Source organism: Fomitiporia mediterranea (genome assembly GCF_000271605.1).
Source record: "Fomitiporia mediterranea MF3/22 unplaced genomic scaffold FOMMEscaffold_2, whole genome shotgun sequence".
NCBI classification, from domain to species: Eukaryota; Fungi; Basidiomycota; class Agaricomycetes; order Hymenochaetales; family Hymenochaetaceae; genus Fomitiporia; species Fomitiporia mediterranea.
Genome location: NW_006760387.1, coordinates 3,512,049 through 3,530,542, shown reverse-complemented (window position 1 = coordinate 3,530,542; position 18,494 = coordinate 3,512,049). Strand labels below are relative to the sequence as shown.

Below are 18,494 nucleotides of genomic sequence, written 5' to 3'. Positions count from 1 at the left end.
TGTTCTTTACTGTTCATGTATGGCTTACTAAACTTGACTCTTCCTATCTGGTTATTGTCTCCCGAAATATTTATTCCCTTTATGTATATTCACTCCTCTCCCGTCCTATGCCAAAGACACCACAGTCCCAGCCGCCCTCCCCAGTCAAGCAGCCAGCCAATGCCCCTGCCCCTGACAAATTAGACAAGATGTCCGAAATCACTCTCAGAAAGAAGAACGCTGACGCTCAGGCTGCTTTCCGTGCACGCCGTGCCAACTATATTGCCACCCTCGAAGAGACAGGTCCGTCTGCTGCTAAGTACCTAAATATTCATGTTCCGACAACTAAGTGTCCGTAAATCGCAGTAACCAGCTTAGAGGCAGTTGTAGTCCAGCTTCAGGACTCGTGTCGCGAGGCTCGCGCCGAAGCCTCAGAATTGCGTCAGGAAAACCACTACAGTGTCTAGTCTGTAGATTATGTAGTATATACAAAAATATATTACTTTTGTACTTAGATACAAAGAATAATACTCTAACTCATCTCTTAAATTTTTTTTCTCTCAGGTCCGGTTATGGACCGGTCCAGAACCGGACTGGAACTTGGGTCCGGTCCACTACCCGTCCACATAGGTCCGGTCCCCAGTCCGGGACACTCCCGGACCGCAGATTTGGTCCGGTCCTGAGTCCAGGTGAAGTATGCCCGGACCGGACCAGGACCGGACTTCAGCAACTATAGTGTGTTACATCGTTACATTGATTTCAACTCATAAAATATTTTAATTAGATACTTCCCGATTAATGTTTGGCTTACTTGGTTATCGTGCAGTGCAACCGATAGAATCTGGATAAGAAGACAATGGTCAATATCCTAAGCACAAGCTTTTCTAGTCTAGAAGAGTGTTGCGGAAGACGAAAGCGGAGCCAGAAGTACCGTATGCTATTTCCAAGTCCAACCCGAAAACCTCGCCTGCCTGTCAATTTAAAACGGAATATGAGAATCTTCTGAATGGTATTTCCATCTATATTTGGCTACTATTTCCTTTGTTGGATATCAATGGCAGTGCCCGCCACAAAGGATAAAGGACACGCCCTTCGTACTAGTAGCATTATCTCTCACAGACCTATCCACACTTTCGTCTAGTTTATTGGCTCGAGAACACAATTGCACAAATTATCAAAAGCTTATAATCTTCCTGACCCTTCAGACGTCTCAACATCTTTCACCCCTTACATCCACAATCTACGACTCACTAAACCAAAGCTCCTTCCAAACATAGCTTCCCTTTCACCTTGATATTTTATCTCATTTATTGTAGCATTGACAAATCCGCGGTAGTGCTACTAAAATAGGCTTGGCTTGTGGCCCTTTTTAAAGTTGCAAACATATCCCTTGTTCCCTTATTCCTTTCAACCACCTCAACGTTATATCAACCTTCTCATCGTCTCGCTACTAGATTCAGACATAGACAGAACAATTTGTTTGTCCTTCTAGTATAAACACAAGGAGGTAAGAAAGCTATTTGGCCCTTCAATTACTTTGCTTTTGACTTTCCAATTGGATTATCCATTCAGGAAAATTACCAACGCAATCGCGCAAATAAGGACTCTTTTCCTTAACTTGCGACTTTGCATCAACCACCACGTCTGGTTTAGACATCGTGTTACTCGCCCTCTTTACTCAAACTAGCATCACGCTTTGCACCAGATCCCCATAGCCGTCGCCTGTCAGTGCTAAGAGCTCTGTCTACTACACCCTTGTGTCTTCTTTCAGCAATAATGTCGACCCAACCGGCACTCTTGGTTCATCCACGCCTCTGGCTAATTCCTGTGCGTGCAGGATATCAGGAGAAATGGGACCAGAAGAGAAACCAGGCGCCTTACGAGGATATTATGCGCATGCTACTTTCTTGGCTGTCTAAGTTGATGGTCTATACCCACCTGCAACATAACGCGAGTTCGGAATACTATACCAACTCCGACTATGAGGTGTCCCCTGGCGCAAGTATTTGTGAACTTGCCGAACCAGAGGAGTTCCTGCCATCAGGGGATGACCCAATCCACATTCCGTCTCCCCGAAAGGACTACTATTTGAAATTGCAAGGCGAAGATCATTTTAGCCATGTCGTTCATGCCAGCGACATCAACTCAGACACATTCTGTGGTTTTGTTCGGGTCTTCGTGGCTGATAGGCCGTTTTACGACCCAAGCGGCCCCCCAGAATGGTCAGCCGTATACAAAGCGCTGTACGAGATTTGTGGCCGCAGGTACGCGCAGAGCCTCTCGGAAGACGGTCATTCGATACTTCATCCGGTGAAGGTGCTCGATACGAATGAAGTTGCGGAGCTACTCGTTAATTCGGAAGGCGTCATTGGTAGACGCACCACATACGAAACTCTGAAGGTTAGGATCTTTGAGGAAGCGAACTCGTACAGCGAGACGGAATTTTCAGCCCTCCCTCCACCTCGGCCTATATGCAAGCGACCTACAAGTGTTGGCCATTTGCCGGGCTGCAAGTGCACGAAGGTTTGGGGATGAAAGGAATCCATCATTCTGCGAACTCTAACCAAGGCGATCATCCAACCTTACTGGACATATCAAACGGAGCACCTCTAACACTCACCGCATATAAATGTGCCATCTACGCTGGAACGATCACATATGAATATGAATATTCTTCCCGATAACTTTCTACCAGTTGTTATTTGTAGCGAAATACCTTGGACGCCTACTGGTCACGAAATCGGCCACTGTGGGGACAATGTACATAGGAACAATCCCGATTACCCTTTCCCCCTCCCCTCTCTTACACACCAATAGTATGTTCTAGTAGAAGGATTGGCGAAGCGCGCTGCAAAATGACTTCAAAGCTAATGTACCTTGGTCAGACTATAATTCGAATTGTGTATTGCTTAGTGCATTATATCAAACTCAAGTAAAATAACTCAATCAGAGATTTCCAGATTTGGTTTGCTCGGTTATCCTGCAGATGATCGATGGCGCCTGGATTGGTAGACGATGATCAAAATCCGAGTCCAGGCGTTTCTGGAAGAGTCATGGAAAACGGAAGCATTTGTAAAAGTACCATATGCTAATTCAAGTTCCAAGACTTTGCCTGCTATTGAAAGGGACATGAGAACAGTCTTCTCGACAGCAGTTACGGAGAAGCCCGATGGTTATTCAGTGGTGATTAAGAAAAGTACCTATATGAGTCAATACATTGGACCGTCATTTAATTGTGTGGCGGACTGGCTAACCTTCATTGAAATGCACGGGTGAGAAAGGAAGAAAGATTCCGTGGGTATACCTCGGCATTGCATTTCTTCAGGAAATCACAAAGCATCTCCGGCGGCGAACCGGTGCGAGATGGGGAGACGCAGTTCAACAGTTACTACCAAGTTGACGAACGTGTCCGGTATCTGGTTGACTGGGAGATATTCGCGGGTCCAGGCTGCTTACTCGCTTCCAAGAGGGGCCGTAAATAGCGTGATAACCTCGTTTCTTATACCTCAAGTACTGATGTAGCTTTCACGCGGACATCGGTACGATTCGGATGATGAGGAAGTTGTCAAAGATATCAAAGTTCATCAAGAAGACGAACGGGAGTCGGACCACGGTGTGCAAAGATCTGTAAGGTATTATAAAATATCTCGACTTGTCTCTGCATTCCCCCTTACACTGAATCAAGACGGTTTGAGGGTTGTGACGCGAGTCAACTGACCTCAAAGAGAAATCAGCGGTTCTGGAGTGCAATGAATAGGGGGGAAATGGAGGCTCGGAGCGCTGCTTATTACTGAGTCGCGGTCGAGGCCATTTTGTTTTAGCGTGGAATTCAATTGCCTAATGCATAACACAGCGCCCGGTTGCCCCAGTCAAAGATGCTGGGTACATGGCAGAAATGGGATCGGTGTTATCGCTATCTGGTGTCCACGTCGCAGCGGAGACATCTCGGCATGCGACGAGCGAGGTGTGAAGGGACGGGGACGAATGGGAGGGGAGGAGGGGCGACCGTGCCAGTATCTAGAAATTGATGGAAGCGGACCCGCGATGACGTTTCATATGACAAGCCAGCCAGGCTCCGTGTATATGCGTTAATCTACAAATACTCACTCCTGCGCACATATGGGCCCATCCATCTTGGCCTCAAACCACAACCTTATCCCCCGCCACCCACCCCACATTTGACTGACGCTCAACACACGTAGCAACCATGAGCACAAATGGCGATGACAAGCAGAAACTCATCGTCGTCTCGAACAGGCTGCCCATCACAATGACGAAGGACAGCAAGGGCGAGTACCACTTCAAGATGTCATCGGGTGGTCTCGTCTCAGCACTTTCGGGATGCAAAAAGACAATGAAGTTTACTTGGATCGGCTGGCCCGGCTTTTTTATCCCTGAGAAGGACCGACCGCTCGTCGACCGACGGCTCATGGAAGAGTACTCATGCCAGGCTGTCTACCTCGACGATGACTTGGCAGACCGTCATTACAATGGCTTTTCGAACTCCATCTTATGGCCACTTTTCCATTACCATCCTGGCGAAATGAACTTTGACGAAGAGAACTGGCTTGCATACCGACAAGCAAATCTCAAGTTCGCTGAGGCAGTCCGTTCACAACTCAGGAGTGGCGACATGGTCTGGGTGCAGGATTACCATCTAATGCTACTTCCGATGCTTCTCCGCAACATCATTGAGAACGTCGACAAGAAGGGCGGTCTCACTCGGAGAGAACTCACGCGAATCACGGAGGGAATGGAAGCAGAGCTGGCTGCGCAGCACGAGACTATTTCGGATGTGAAGATTGGTTTCTTCTTGCACACCCCATTCCCAAGTAGCGAAATCTACCGGTGAGGATCGGATAGCCTGCATATGATTGTCTTTGTACATGACTAATCACCATCTAGAATTCTACCTGTACGACGAGAAATCCTCCTCGGCGTCCTCTATTGCGATCTCATTGGTTTCCACACTTATGACTATGCACGCCACTTCCTTTCGTCTTGCACACGTATTCTTGGATTACCAACAATGCCCAACGGTGTTGAATTTGAAGGTCGATTGGCGCACGTTGGCACATTCCCTATAGGTATTGACCCGAGCTCGTTCCTCGACAACCTCGAGAAAGACTCAGTGAGGAAACGAATTGCGGATCTTGAGCAGCGATTCAATGGAGTCAAGGTTATTGTCGGTGTTGATCGCCTCGATTACATCAAGGGTGTACCTCAAAAGTTACACGCACTTGAATTATTCCTTGCACAACATCCGGAATGGATAGGAAAGGTCCGTATTCGTGAATGTGCTTCTTCTCGTACGTAACTAACCGAAAACGTCATTAAGGTTGTCTTGGTTCAACTCGCAGTCCCTTCGCGGCAAGACGTTGAAGAGTACCAAAACCTCCGCTCAACTGTGAACGAACTCGTGGGCAGAATAAATGGACGTTTCGGGACCGTCGAGTTCATGCCAATACATTTCATGCACAAGAGCTTACCGTTCGATGAACTCTGCGCCTTGTATGCCCTGAGTGATGTATGCCTAGTCAGCAGTACTCGGGACGGCATGAACCTTGTATCATACGAGTACATTGCGTGCCAGCAAAAGCGGCAAGGTGTCATGATCCTTTCTGAGTTTGCTGGTGCTGCACAGAGTCTTAATGGCTCCATCGTCGTGAACCCGTGGGACCCGCAAGAAGTAGCAGATGCGATTCACGAGGCTGTGACTATGGATGCGGAGACACGAGCGGAAAATCAGCGCAAGCTCTTCAAGGTAAGCTGACATCTTAGTGTGTCATCGATTGTCTTCCTATCATACTGAACAATACACATCTATAGTACATCAGCAAATACTCATCTTCGTTCTGGGGAAGCTCCTTCGTCGGCGAAATGACAAAGATTAGCGCTGGCGATTCCGGGAAGCTCTCGGCACCAGCACATAAGGAAGCATCCAAAGCGGATGTCGCGGGCAAGACGACGATACTGAAGCAGAACGAAGGCGTGAATAGGATCACACCACATGTGAATGGTGTGAATGGTGTGAATGGCGTGAAGGGTATGGATGGCATACCACACGACGCGAAAGAGGGACTCAAACAAGGTGAACCGCAGGTGGCGGTTCAGACTTCGGCATAAGCTCCACACAAACATAAATATTATTTTTCTTCTTATGGTATCTGGCTGACTTGTAGACGACGCACGCACAAAGACATGGCGGAGCGTCTTTCTTGGTTTCTTCCTTATTTTATCTGCCGTTTTTATGCTTTGACATGCTCTCACCCTGCCCTTTTCGGCTATACGGCTGCTTCAATCAAATTGTTGTTTTAAAATACTCGCTTTTGATTTCTGGTGTTTTCAACCCCAAGCCAGAATTCTCTTGGTACTTTGGTTTCTTGTACTACAATTCATACATGTATCTGTACTTAAATCACTAGTGGGACGAATATATAGAATTCAATTTCCTCTTAATTGGACTGCTCTTATCCGGAGTGTTTCGGCGAACGGTTACAGACGGAAATTATATTTATTACATTATATAAGTCAAGTTAATATATATAATTTCCCTCATCATCCAAACCCTTAGCATATTTAAGATTAACCAAAGCAAACGGATGAATTTCGTCAAAGTCACGCGTCAACGCATAGTCCAAGAGGCGACACCGATTGCAATAGCAATCGACATGTGCTTCTGTATCCAGAGGACCAAGATCATTCATCACTGGCGAAGGAGTGGTGGCATTTGAGAGCGAGAACGGTGCGCGTAGGAAATCGCCGAAGAGGGATAGTTGCTTTTTCGTATAACGTTCGTTATCTAAGGCCAGTTTCGGGTTGAATTTAGGTTCGGGCTCGGAAAGAAGAGACGAGCGGGGTGAATCGCGGGAGGATGAAGACGAAGAGCCTTCACGACATAAGCCTGGCGGGCTACGTGGCGGCTGGCTGTCATTTGAATCTCCTCGGTTGCCTCCCTTTGAGCTCTTATCTCCCTTTTTGTTCTTCTTGAAAGACGCGAAGAAATCGCTCAAAGTCGACATACGTTCGCACACGCTGGACAAATCAACGCTATCTCGTTCTTCCTCCTCTTCGACTTCACGATCAAGTAATTCAGGCGGGATAAATGGGTCTTGGCTGTCAAACGAATCTACCCGATCACTTCCCCGCCAGCCGAAGCCACCAAACAAAGACTCGAGACTTCTCGATAGGTCAGACGAATCGGTGCTATCTCGTTCTTCCTCTTTTCCCTCTGCGTTGGGTTCGTCGCTTAAGGTCGAAAGACCTTTCGACATGCTTGACAAATCAAGGCCATTTCGTTCCTCCTCTTCGACTTCACGATCAAGTAATCCAGGCGGGATAAATGGGTCCAGGCTGTCAATCGAATTGCCTCGATTGATTCTCTGCCAGCCAAACGAAGACGCAAGGTTTCTTGCCGAGTCGATGCTATCTCGTTCTTCCTCTTCGCTTGGTCCGTCGCTCAAAGTCGAAATACGTTTCGAAACGCTTGACAAATCAATGAAATCAATTCTACCTCGCTGCTCCTCCTCGACTTCACGATCAAGTAATCCAGGCGGGATAAATGGGTCCTGGCTATCAATTGAACCTCCGCGATCGCGTCCCTGCCACCCAAAATAGTCATACAAGGAGGCAAGCCTTCTCGACAGGCCAGAGGGATCGACGCTATCTCGTTCGTCCTCGTCGCTTGGTTCGTCCGGAGGGAAACGGGTGCCAAATTCGACGAGTGGAGGGGGTGGGATGCGGATCATGTCGTAGTAGCGAGCCCTATAACCTTCTCCTCCATCCTCACTACCAGGTAACTTGATGTAGGGTCTCTGTGGCTCAGACACACTGCTAAGTTCAGAAGAGGAGGAGTAGCGGCGCAACAGGTCCGGTATGGAGCCCGAAAACGTTTTCGGAATATTGTCCAAGTAGAACGATAAATCTTCGTCGTCATTCTTAGAATCTTCCGGAAAACAACGCTTTTCTTCATCTAAGACGCTCGATTGTTTCCCATAAGAGAGACCACCTGGAACTCCGAGTTTTCTGAGAGGTATCGAGCCAATATCCAGTTCGCCTGGTGATTGTTTGGAGCTTCCCGAAGGGAATGTATCAGACAATGGCCTGAGCAGCATTTTTGAAAGCTGGATTAAGTTCGAGTGGGATATTTTTTGGCGTTTGCAGAGCGTAGAGAATGGTCGCAGTGTCTATCCAACATCCTCTACCACAGAGCTAATTTATACGTTCAGGTTGACAGATGGCCACAAACTTAAGCGAGATCAAAGCGAGATAGTCACTAGTACAGTAGGTCAGCTCTGGCCTTAGTAGGTACCAAGCGGGCGGTTCAGCGTGTGCACAACGGCCTGTCATTGGTGGTCACCACAGTGGCCGCTTTGGACCACGCTTTGATTCGGACTGTTATAGGAATTGGTCGCCACATCGATTAACAGACGCTCGGCGTAAAGATAATTTCGCAGACATTGTTGAATGGAGCCGGATACAACCTGGAGAGTTCAATGAGCGTTGAAGAGTGAGGAACGAGCTCAAAATCGTTGAATAGTGGTATGTCAACAGATGTAACAATTATTTCTGCCTTGGAAGTCTCGCCATTTCCCGACATATTGCTTATTGAAAGTCTTGTTTACTTATCTTGTAGAAGACGAGGTGGTAGTCTGGAAGAAAGAGAGTGTATCGGAAGAGACCTGCGGGCGATGACGATCGGGCGCAGAAACTAGCAGTGCTGGCTATACATCCTGAGAACAATATGGAGTCAAGGCTCCATCTTGTTACCAGGATGTTGTGCCACTGGCTGTAGTTTTATCTATGCACTCTTTCACTCTCATCGACTACGTCCCCCGCAATTTCGCCTTTGTCATTTGACGACACGCGCCGAAATCACATGTCTTATGTAACACGCTTACGTACGACATAGTATTAATAATCTAATTGCATACACAGGGCAACAGACGGTAGACATATTAATTGTAGTAATACATATGGCATACAAATCACGTTAAACCTTGGTCTGAAGTAGGGGCTGGTGCTTACACAGTCAACTTATGTTTGCTATGCGTTTGCTATGTGTGATGAATTATCTATTGCGATACTTCACACAACTTCACAGCATCTGTACATCTGACTTCGACAACTAATTGCCAGGTAGTCAAGATCAGTATGCAGCTACTGACTCCTGTCATGTTTACTGACAGTATTTACCCTTCTCGTACATAGCGTTTGCATTTCATTTGTCTATACTACTGCCGCAGGGATATGCTTTGAAAATTTTCTTTATTCCTGTTATAATGCTATGGTACAAAATGAATCGTCATCACTTGATTGTTTCTTTGAACCTTTGAACTAAATCTAGAACCCAATGTAAATCGTGTAAGCTAGAAAAAGGGAAAGTTTTGTATTGGATATAAGAGGTAAACTGCGCGCCAGAACACCATTTATGAAGCTCATGACTGAATCACGCCAAGTTTTTTGCGAATAGTAAAGAGGAGCACCTTTGACAGCAAATATGGTGTCATCAACGCAGTCGGCGGTGCCATAAAGAAGCGAACTTTGTAAAGAGCGTTATCGATCTCCTTGTCCTGTTGTAATGCGAGAAAAGGGAAAGGTCAATATCGCAGCAATGAGAAATTGTACAAAGCCGTGCGGGAAGGTGAAAGGCGGGAATACGTACCATACCCGCTAGTTCCATAACGATATTGCCAACACCACCCATTAACCATTCGTCGCTGTTCTTCTCACCCTTTACGGGAGTGGTAGTGTCCCATGAATAGTCTATTATGAATATCAAATTTAGATGCGTCAAATCATCCATACTTGATCGTCCATTCAGGCGGAGAATGACTGACCTGTCGGTTTCGTGCCATCCCAAATGCCTTGAATCTTATCCTTGTGCATAATAAAGAAATCGCGTCCAAAGTTCGGAGGAATCTTCGTCGACTCGGCGAACTTCGTGGATTTCAGCATTGCATCAAGGGCGACGGCACCAACGGTACACTTTGAACATCCTTGGCTAAACGAAATGATTAATGATGACGCTAGAATTTGACATATTTTGATGAGAAGACTCACCCGAAAGTGGGATTAGGACGCATGACTGAATCCCCAATTGCGATGAAATTGTGCGGGATGTATGGTGCTTGTTCGAATCGAATCCAAGATAGATTCGCTGTAGAAAATGATAACACGTGTACATCAGAGAAAGAACTCGTTTTTTAACTTAATGAACGATGGTGGCGGAACTTACGATATCTTCCCGTAGAGACTTCACAAGTATCCTTCTGTTCCATCAAGATATCGAGGAACGGGAAGAACCAATCTGGCACCTTATGGTGATCATCTTCAAAGCCTCTGTACCAATCTGCGATCTCCGTGACGTCCATCGGGAGCGGTGGTTCACCCCATCCGCCGAAGGCAAGTTCAACTAGGGCGATATCAGCATCTTATTGCGGAACTGATAAGATGACGTACTTCGGTGACCTTCAATCCGGTTAATCATAAATAACTTGTTCTCTTTCTTGGGGACTGGCATGTACGTGTACATCCATGGGACATTATCATAACCACCGGGGATAGGTAAACGTGCCCGAGCCTCCGGGGGAACATGGAACCTATATCGGATATACTTTTGAGCTGTATTATATTCAATCTTCACGTCATCCCATGCTAGTGCCCCTGATGGGATGTGGCGTTCAAGAACTTGAGAATTCGTGGGGTCGGTCGCAATGCGGAGAAGCCACTTTAGGCCTGCTTGCGTACTGCCTGTACAATCTATTTCATCCCATTAGGTCTTGCAAATTTTGTCCATATAAACGGAGAACACGTTACCCATAACAATAGTAGCTGGGATTTCTTCTATTAGACCATCAGAAGATCGAACGGTGACTGATGCAATCGTCATCGGGTCCCCAGGAAGAGTGTTTAGTGCCGTTGCGGTCGCGACTTTAGTACGAATGCGATTTGAATATCCCAGAACAAGACGTCGGAGCAGACGCTCATATATTTCGCGTGACATAAAGAAGCATTCTGGGTATTTGCCATCCGGGTACTCGTCTTTAGGGAGGTCCATGATCTTGCGTCCATGGCAGTAGACGTTTACATCGTACTTGGAGATCCTGTTGCATATACTGCGCGTTAATAACAAATAGACCCTTCACATCAAGAAATTTTACCATCCATCAGTGCTTCTAATCTCATCATCTACGTTCGGGAAGAACTTCCTCAGCGCATCGAGGGCGATGGGTTGGAAAACTTGTAAATTAAATCATCAACGCACAGTACAGCAATGATAATGTTCATGCTCTTACCATGGTCTGCATGATATTGCATGACTCGCGAACGGGCGCTCTGCCTGCTTTTATCCACATAGACACCATCCTTGTCGAACGTGTTGCTTGTACCTTCTTCAGTGAGGACCCAAGCTTCAGGCTCTACGATGAGAACGTCCTCAAAGTGATCAGCAGCAACAAGCGCAGTCCATAGTCCAGCTATGCTGTAAGTGTGGCCGACATTTAGTACATACGTATATTTTGATACAATTAAGTACTAACGGACCTCCCACCACAGATGACCGCCGTGCCTCTTATTCTCTTCTCTTGTGGCCTGGCATGTTGCGGGCCAAGATTCTCAAGGTCATTAAGAACTGTAAACTTGCGAGTGAAGAGTTTGTCCAGATACGAGCCACCTAGACGCCAGGCAAGGAGGAGAGCAGGAAGAGCACAAGCACCAGTTGCGAGCTGAGGGGAGAAATCCATGATACGGCTAGAAGTCCGCAGACATGATCTTATATAAAATCGCTGCTTCTCGGCATAGCAGGGTACAAAACTTCTCCCGTAATGACAATACGGCGAGGACACGATGGAAATAATATTCAGCAGTCCTTAAGCGATAGCCTAACTTGAAACACGAAACAGATACTTTCCGCGTGTCCTCCGGGCTATGACGAGGCCCCAGAGCAGCGAAACCAAGACAGGTTGAAACAATCTTGCTAAACAGATTAACACACAGATAGATATTGTATTCCTCTCTGAGCTTAAGTCTATCAAAGCAGAACGTGGAGTGATTGAAAAGGGCGTGATATTGATTGACACAGACTTGAGCGAAGGACGGTGCGAAACGGAACCTCGGCCTCGCAACCACGGACCTTCTCACGCTCACGCGTCGCCAACGCGTGACAGTGACACTCGCAGCACATCCTTCGCCTGATTCCTCTAGCCATGTCCTTCCCCCCTCAACTTTTGCAGTCTGTCGATAGTCTAAGGGAACGCGCAAAAGATGCGTTGTATGCACTCACATCCTGTCTCTGCCACCCTTCCGCAAAGGTGAAGATCAATGGACGGACTTGCAAGTTTTCTCCAAGCTCCTGGTGCTGCTTCTCCTGCTGACGCCATGAAATTGTAGTCAAGATACTAAAGGTGCTTGGAGAGGGTGGCTTCTCATTTGTATACCTGGTTCAAGATGAGGATAGTGGCGTGAGTCTTGTGTGCAGTTTCTGAAACGCGCAGAACCTCATTCAATTGTTATTCTAGCGCCAGTTTGCACTGAAGAAGATCCGCTGCCCCACAGGGTCAGAAGGCGTCAAGGAAGCAATGAGAGAGGTGGAGGCATATCGGCGCTTCAAGTGTGTATTCTAAGTTCTTATCATGTTCTATGTCAAATGCTAATGATTTCTACAGGCACCCAAATATCATTCGTATTCTAGTATGTCCGTACCGCACGTCTCACCTTGCCATTCTCACATTTAACCGCTTCAGGATTCTGCTGTCGTTCAAGATGCTGATGGAGAAGGGAAGATTGTCTATCTTTTCTTGCCTTTATATAAAGTATGTCCCAATTTGCTTTTCGATATGCTTCCTCCGTTCATCGCACTGTAGCGAGGGAATTTACAGGACGCGATTAACGCCCACCTCATCAACGGGACTGGCTTCTCGGAAGCTGAGATGCTCCGCCTGTTTCGCGGCACATGTGAAGCTGTGCGCGCTATGCACACCTTCCGTGCCACCACGGCTTCTCAGTCCCATTCATCCACGTCGGCTCAACCTAGGCGGGAGAGTATTCCCGCATCTGCACGTCCCAGATCCAAACAGAATGGGGCATTGGGCGGACCAGTTGTACACCATGGAAGTGACGATGAAGATGACGATGATTTGCTACCCCACCCGGAGGGGGATGGTGAAGGGGGCTATAGCTATGAGCAAGACGGAGGGTCAAGCATCCCGCTAGTAACTAAACACGCAGTAGAAGACGAGGGGGATGTCATTTTTGATGGCGACGAGGAACTAGCAGACCACATGCCCAATGGGAATGACCCAAGTCAGATGGAAGTTGTTCCGTATGCACACCGAGATCTCAAACCAGGGTTTGCCTTTCTGATTTTGAACATTTGCTTCGTGTTCTGGCTGACTTCCACGAAAGGAACGTCATGGTAGCTGATGATGGATCTCCGATCCTTATGGACTTTGGAAGTGCAATCCGAGCCCGCATAAAAATTGAAACCCGGCAACAAGCGTTGTTACAGCAGGTGAGCTGTTCCGCCGTCCGCGTGAACAGATGCTGACTTGTCAACCGCTCCAGGATATAGCTGCCGAACAGAGTACGATGGCTTATCGTGCCCCGGAGCTGTTTGATGTAAAAACGGGAGTCACACTTGACGAGAAAGTCGATATTTGGGTATGTTTCAGCTTTTTTTATTACCTAAGTATTTACTCATTTCCAATAGTCTCTCGGGTGCACTCTTTACGCTCTTGCTTATCTGCACTCTCCTTTCGAGACCCTTGCAACGACGGAGCAGGGTGGTTCAATTGCTATGGCAGTCATGAATGCTGCGTATAAGCATCCGCGCGATTCTGCTTATTCGCAAGGGTTGCGTGACCTCATTGATTCCATGCTAAAGGCGGACCCCACTCAACGACCTGACATACATCAGGTACGTCGGGACATGAGTTGTTCCAGCGTCCAAGCCGCTAGTTCACTAATCTCGTGTTCAATTGTCATACCTCTAGGTAATTGAGCAGACCGACGCTGTGTTACGAAGTCTCTCGTAGAGTTCATCGTGATCAGTCTTTGTATTGATCTCTGTTTTTGTGTGCTAACCTATGGATGGACATCATGTGCGGAACCATGGAAAACAAAGTTTGAAAAGTACATGGAAGAGCAAGCAGCAATACAAACTGATACAGGAGTCAGTCAAAAATTGCAAGATCCTCTGTTGCACTTGATCTCCTCCGTTTGGAATCGGCTTTCCCTGTCTGCTCATCTTCATTGCCTTTCTTGGGTCGTTTTGACTTTTTCAAAGGCATCTCTGTCGGTCCGATCTCCTTTGGGCCTTTGGGATCTTCCGGCGCATCAAAATAGCGAGAAGGATTCCTCGAAGAGAAGGACGTTCGGTCCGTCTCCTTCCTTTCCGGCCGTGCTTTCCTCGTGCTTTTATCCTTTACAGCCCGTGTGTCGGAAAGCTTCGCAAATCTACCCGCTCCTGCCTTGCCCATATGCCCCTTGGTCTTGATCCTCTGCTCGTCGCGCCGCTTGACCGGGGCTGCGGCGTCGCCACGGATGGCGACGACACTTTTACTTGCTTCTACGTTTATCTGTGGAGCTATCTCAGTTTTGCTTTTAGGTTCTGAATGTGATCCTGCGGCATCCACCTTGGCTCCTTCGCCTGTCCTCCTTTCTTTCGTTTTACCTTTAGACTTCGCGTTCGTCTTCCCTATCTGCGTCGGCATGTTCTGGTCACCGGCCCCCACATCACCAACGCCACCTTTCTCGTTAGAAACCTCCTTATTTGAGATTTTTCGTCTCTTCTGCGGTCTCTCGGAAGTTGATTTGTCATGGTGCGAAGCGGATTCCCTGCCGGCATCGTTGTCGTTCTTCTTTCCGTCGGGCGCCTCTTTCTTAGCGCGTTTCCTTTTCTTGCGCTCGATGATCTGTTTTTTCAGTTCGCGCTTTTTCTTGAGCTTTTCGAGTTTTATTTGCTGATAAGGCGCGGATCGGATTGAGGAAGTGAAGAAGTGAAGAAGTTAGTTAAATTGATTTAAGGAGACGAGTATTATTGTATGCAGCGACTTACTCGCCTGCGTGAACGTTTAGTTATGCCTTGAGCGTTCGCGACGTATCGTTGGTCTTGTGAGATGGCTGTTACGAGGAGCATTGGATCTTTCTTCCTTATGTATTTTTTCGATTCCGCTAGCGCGGTGAATTTTTGAAAACGACGGACATGTCCCTATCGTGCATAAAAATTGTCAGTAGAGCAGTTTGCGAAATGACATTTGGAATTGACCACCTTACCGCAGATGCAAGATGTAACTCAACCTGTTTGGCGCATTTGAGCATCTTTTTGGGACATACGAGGCATGCGTGCCAGTCCTTGTCTGGACGGGAGAGGTAAATGGGGTTCTTCACAGCCTCCTTGATTGTCAGGTTCGGTTTGTTAAAAACTACGTCTTTGAGGTCGATTCCTCCCTCCTCGCCTGAGTCGTCTTCGTCTTCTGATCCGCTATCGTTATCCTCAGCTGCGAGCCATTCTGTCTTCATGCCTGAAGCGGCACCTCTGTCCAGGTTATCATTGTCGCTGCTGCTCCCAGATTCGGAACCAGATTCGGAACTGGTGCTTGCTGAGCTTGAGCTGCTGGACTCGTCGCTATCGGTATCGTTCAATCCGAACATCTGCTTCGTTTCATCGTCTAGTCCAAGCTCTTCCTCCCTCTCGCGTTTCTTCTGCTTTTTCTCGATTCGTTTGAACATGGTCAAAGCTAGTGAGTCGTCTATTCAAAATTGCAGCAGGACTTTGTCCGACACGGTCATGTGCAGCTATACAAAATAAAATAAAAATAATGGCGGGAAAGTGATTTGCACGGCAATAGCCGGGCCGGGAGAGGGAGAAAGTAATGGCCTGACTCTGGGATTCACACCACGCTAATAAAATAAATTCAAATAAAAAGTAGGTAAGGTGAGAGAAGTACAGGTCCGTTCCGTTCGTTGCTCTCAGAGTCCCACCATCTCCACTTTCCACTCCCTCTCTCCTTTCTGGACTCTCTGAACGATGGCGAGCAACGCTTCGTTCGTCCCTATCACCGATGCCTGGTCAGGCTACGTACATCAAGCTCAAGCTCACCTACCCTCATCTAGTCGACTTGTTTTGCTTGCTCTTGTGAATGTCCCGCTTATTATTGTTTTGTTGAACGCGGCGTGGCAGGTTGTGAGTACTTCGCATAGCCGGATTGTTATGATCCTATGCTGAATTCCTCTTTTTCTTTCCTCTGGTAGCTTAAGCCAAAAGACCCGTCGTTACCACCTGTGGTATTCCACTGGCTTCCTATTATCGGTTCTGCGATTCAGTATGGAAATGACCCGATCAACTTTTTCTTGAAGTGCCGCGAGAAGGTGTGTAATTCTTTCTTCCGCTTCCATCGTATGCTGACTTGCTTGTCATTTCAAAAAGTACGGAGATGTATTCACTTTTATCCTTTTCGGTCGCCGCATGGTTGTTGCTCTCGGACCTAAGGGTAACAACTTTGTCACGGGTGGGAGAGTTTCACAGCTTTCCGCAGAGGAGGCTTACACGGTCAGACGCTCCGTTCTATCAATTTCTACGAACTTCTGCTGACGTTTCCTTCAGCACTTAACCACTCCGGTGTTTGGGAAAGACGTCGTATACGATGTTCCGAACGAAGTTCTCATGGAACAGAAGAAATTCGTCAAGTTCGGTCTTTCACTGGATAACTTCCGCGCCTACATCGGGATGATCGAACAGGAGGTGGAGAACTTTTTGAATAACGATCCAGGCTTCCGCATTTGGCAGATGAACGATATCAATGAATGGGGTAGCTTCCATGCGTTCAAGACGCTCGCGGAGATTACGATTTTGACGGCATCAAGGACGTTGCAGGGTAAAGAGGTTCGGAGCAGCTTGGACAAGAGCTTCGCGGACCTGTACCACGACCTTGATGGTGGATTCACGCCTGTGAACTTCCTCTTCCCGAACCTTCCGCTTGAGAGTTACAAGAAGCGGGATAAGGCGCAGCAGACTATGAGTGACTTTTATGTTGACTTGATCCGTAAGAGACGGGAAGGCAAGGATACTGATGTATGTGGAAGTCATTTGATGATGAGCGTTGGAAACAATTCTCACATTTGAAATTACAGGCTGAACATGATATCATCTCTGCCCTCATGTCACAACGCTACAAGAATGGACGTGAACTCTCTGACCGTGAGATTGCACATATTATGATCGCGCTTCTCATGGCTGGACAGCACACGAGTTCAACGACTGGTACTTGGGCTATCCTGCACCTTGCTGATAACCCCGAAGTTGCGTGAGTACATGCTAATCCTAATACACGATGTAACGGTGCTAACATGATTGATTGATAGCGAGGCACTTTACCAGGAGCAAGTCGAACACTTCGGCATCGAAGAAGGCAAATTCCGCCAAATGACCTACGAAGAACTAAAAGACCTACCCATCCTGGACTCCGTAATCCGCGAAACTCTCCGCCTGCACCCCCCAATCCACAGCATCATCCGTAAAGTCGTCTCCGACGCCCCTGTCCCCCCTTCCCTCGCAGCCCCATCAAAAGACGGGTCGTACGTCGTACCCAAAGGCTATTTCGTTCTTTCCTCTCCAGCAGTAAGTCAGGTTGACCCGAAAGTATGGCCGAATGCGCTGGAGTGGGAGCCGTCGAGGTGGAGTGATGCAGAGGGATTTGCTGCGCAGGCGTATAAGACGTATGCAGATGAGAATGGAGAGAAGGTTGATTATGGGTTTGGGGCGGTTAGTAAAGGGACGGAGTCGCCTTATCAGCCGTTTGGAGCGGGGAGGCATCGGTGCATTGGTGAACAGGTAAGATATCTTTCATTTTCTCCCTTTTTGTTGGCAGGGTGAATTTTGGAATGGCTGACTTGGTTTTTCTTCGTAGTTTGCCTACCTGCAAATTGGTACTATCCTCAGTACGATTATCCGAAAGGTAGAATTACGTCTGGAAGGGAAAATGCCTGCGCATAACTACCACGTAAGCCATCTGCATTTCTTCATCCTTCATTCTCTTCGTTAATGCTATGATCGTATAGACTATGATCACGACACCCAAAGATCCTTGCGACATCCGATACAGGCGTAGGCACTTTGACTAACCAATTTAATTAATCTCAATACTCACGGATCCCCTATAAAATGTCATCAGTCTTGGAATGTAGACTTTTAATACACTTTGCTGTTGTTGTGCTTTGTCTTATGGGACTTTTGATTGGATTATTGGTACTAAACGCATGGTCGGATTCTTCCTTCGTGGCGATATCTGCTGAAATAATGCAGGCAAAGGGTCAATCAATGAATTCCCTGATGATGAAGTCTGCAAATTGAATTCGAAGCCAAGCCATAGCTACGAGCTTATCCATCTATCCATCTAATGTAGATTTACACATTACCAGAGTGCTGTCATCATCAATTACAGTGTTTGTTGATTACCATTCGAGCTCAACACAAGAAAGGTCTTGTACATGCATGAAAGTTAGAGGACCCAAGCAAG

At 47.2% G+C, this 18,494-nt stretch overlaps 8 protein-coding genes across 8 annotated transcripts; 5 read left to right on the top strand and 3 right to left on the bottom strand.

Moving 5' to 3' along the window:
• Positions 1-107: 107 nt before the first annotated feature.
• Positions 108-446, top strand: FOMMEDRAFT_152267 (uncharacterized protein; the record flags this gene model as incomplete). The annotated part of the gene is made up of 2 exons (XM_007263132.1): positions 108-282; positions 346-446. 2 exons carry the CDS (start codon positions 108-110, stop codon positions 444-446), a joined length of 276 nt encoding a protein of 91 aa, XP_007263194.1.
• Positions 447-1,505: 1,059 nt separating this feature from the next.
• On the top strand, positions 1,506-3,431 carry FOMMEDRAFT_17389 (uncharacterized protein). The gene is made up of 2 exons (XM_007263131.1): positions 1,506-3,181; positions 3,236-3,431. The coding sequence occupies exon 1, from the start codon at positions 1,756-1,758 to the stop codon at positions 2,512-2,514; it is 759 nt and encodes a 252-aa protein (XP_007263193.1). The 5' UTR covers positions 1,506-1,755; the 3' UTR covers positions 2,515-3,181; positions 3,236-3,431.
• An 854-nt stretch (positions 3,432-4,285) lies between these two features.
• On the top strand, positions 4,286-6,105 carry FOMMEDRAFT_76257 (TPS1 protein; the record flags this gene model as incomplete). The annotated part of the gene is made up of 4 exons (XM_007263130.1): positions 4,286-4,827; positions 4,885-5,260; positions 5,318-5,743; positions 5,809-6,105. The coding sequence occupies 4 exons, from the start codon at positions 4,286-4,288 to the stop codon at positions 6,103-6,105; spliced, it is 1,641 nt and encodes a 546-aa protein (XP_007263192.1).
• Positions 6,106-6,515: 410 nt separating this feature from the next.
• Positions 6,516-8,093, bottom strand: FOMMEDRAFT_26079 (uncharacterized protein; the record flags this gene model as incomplete). The annotated part of the gene is made up of 1 exon (XM_007263129.1): positions 6,516-8,093. The coding sequence occupies one exon, from the start codon at positions 8,091-8,093 to the stop codon at positions 6,516-6,518; it is 1,578 nt and encodes a 525-aa protein (XP_007263191.1).
• Positions 8,094-8,334: 241 nt separating this feature from the next.
• Positions 8,335-8,578, bottom strand: FOMMEDRAFT_152262 (uncharacterized protein; the record flags this gene model as incomplete). The annotated part of the gene is made up of 2 exons (XM_007263128.1): positions 8,335-8,373; positions 8,438-8,578. 2 exons carry the CDS (start codon positions 8,576-8,578, stop codon positions 8,335-8,337), a joined length of 180 nt encoding a protein of 59 aa, XP_007263190.1.
• Positions 8,579-9,416: 838 nt separating this feature from the next.
• Positions 9,417-11,723, bottom strand: FOMMEDRAFT_26078 (uncharacterized protein; the record flags this gene model as incomplete). The annotated part of the gene is made up of 10 exons (XM_007263127.1): positions 9,417-9,551; positions 9,644-9,744; positions 9,819-9,982; positions 10,042-10,138; positions 10,217-10,393; positions 10,441-10,740; positions 10,798-11,096; positions 11,142-11,220; positions 11,277-11,461; positions 11,524-11,723. The coding sequence occupies 10 exons, from the start codon at positions 11,721-11,723 to the stop codon at positions 9,417-9,419; spliced, it is 1,737 nt and encodes a 578-aa protein (XP_007263189.1).
• Positions 11,724-12,185: 462 nt separating this feature from the next.
• Positions 12,186-15,622, top strand: FOMMEDRAFT_138692 (other/NAK protein kinase; the record flags this gene model as incomplete). The annotated part of the gene is made up of 12 exons (XM_007263126.1): positions 12,186-12,312; positions 12,370-12,440; positions 12,498-12,589; positions 12,645-12,669; positions 12,723-12,791; positions 12,843-13,327; positions 13,384-13,489; positions 13,543-13,638; positions 13,688-13,894; positions 13,971-14,557; positions 14,615-15,187; positions 15,253-15,622. 10 exons carry the CDS (start codon positions 12,186-12,188, stop codon positions 14,010-14,012), a joined length of 1,320 nt encoding a protein of 439 aa, XP_007263188.1. The 3' UTR covers positions 14,013-14,557; positions 14,615-15,187; positions 15,253-15,622.
• A 337-nt stretch (positions 15,623-15,959) lies between these two features.
• FOMMEDRAFT_102953 (lanosterol 14-alpha-demethylase) lies at positions 15,960-18,141 on the top strand. Its single transcript, XM_007263125.1, has 8 exons — positions 15,960-16,162; positions 16,231-16,347; positions 16,406-16,528; positions 16,583-17,050; positions 17,110-17,282; positions 17,341-17,809; positions 17,886-17,978; positions 18,037-18,141. The coding sequence occupies exons 1-8, from the start codon at positions 16,007-16,009 to the stop codon at positions 18,097-18,099; spliced, it is 1,662 nt and encodes a 553-aa protein (XP_007263187.1). The 5' UTR covers positions 15,960-16,006; the 3' UTR covers positions 18,100-18,141.
• Positions 18,142-18,494: the final 353 nt, after the last annotated feature.

Coding starts and splice junctions, on each gene's coding strand:
- FOMMEDRAFT_17389 (XM_007263131.1), top strand. CDS start 1,756: ATGTCGACCCAACCGGCACTCTTGGTTCATCCACGCCTCTGGCTAATT.
- FOMMEDRAFT_102953 (XM_007263125.1), top strand. CDS start 16,007: ATGGCGAGCAACGCTTCGTTCGTCCCTATCACCGATGCCTGGTCAGGC. Junction 17,810..17,885: donor ATCGGTGCATTGGTGAACAG/GTAAGATATCTT, acceptor TTTTCTTCGTAG/TTTGCCTACCTGCAAATTGG. Junction 17,979..18,036: donor TGCCTGCGCATAACTACCAC/GTAAGCCATCTG, acceptor ATGATCGTATAG/ACTATGATCACGACACCCAA.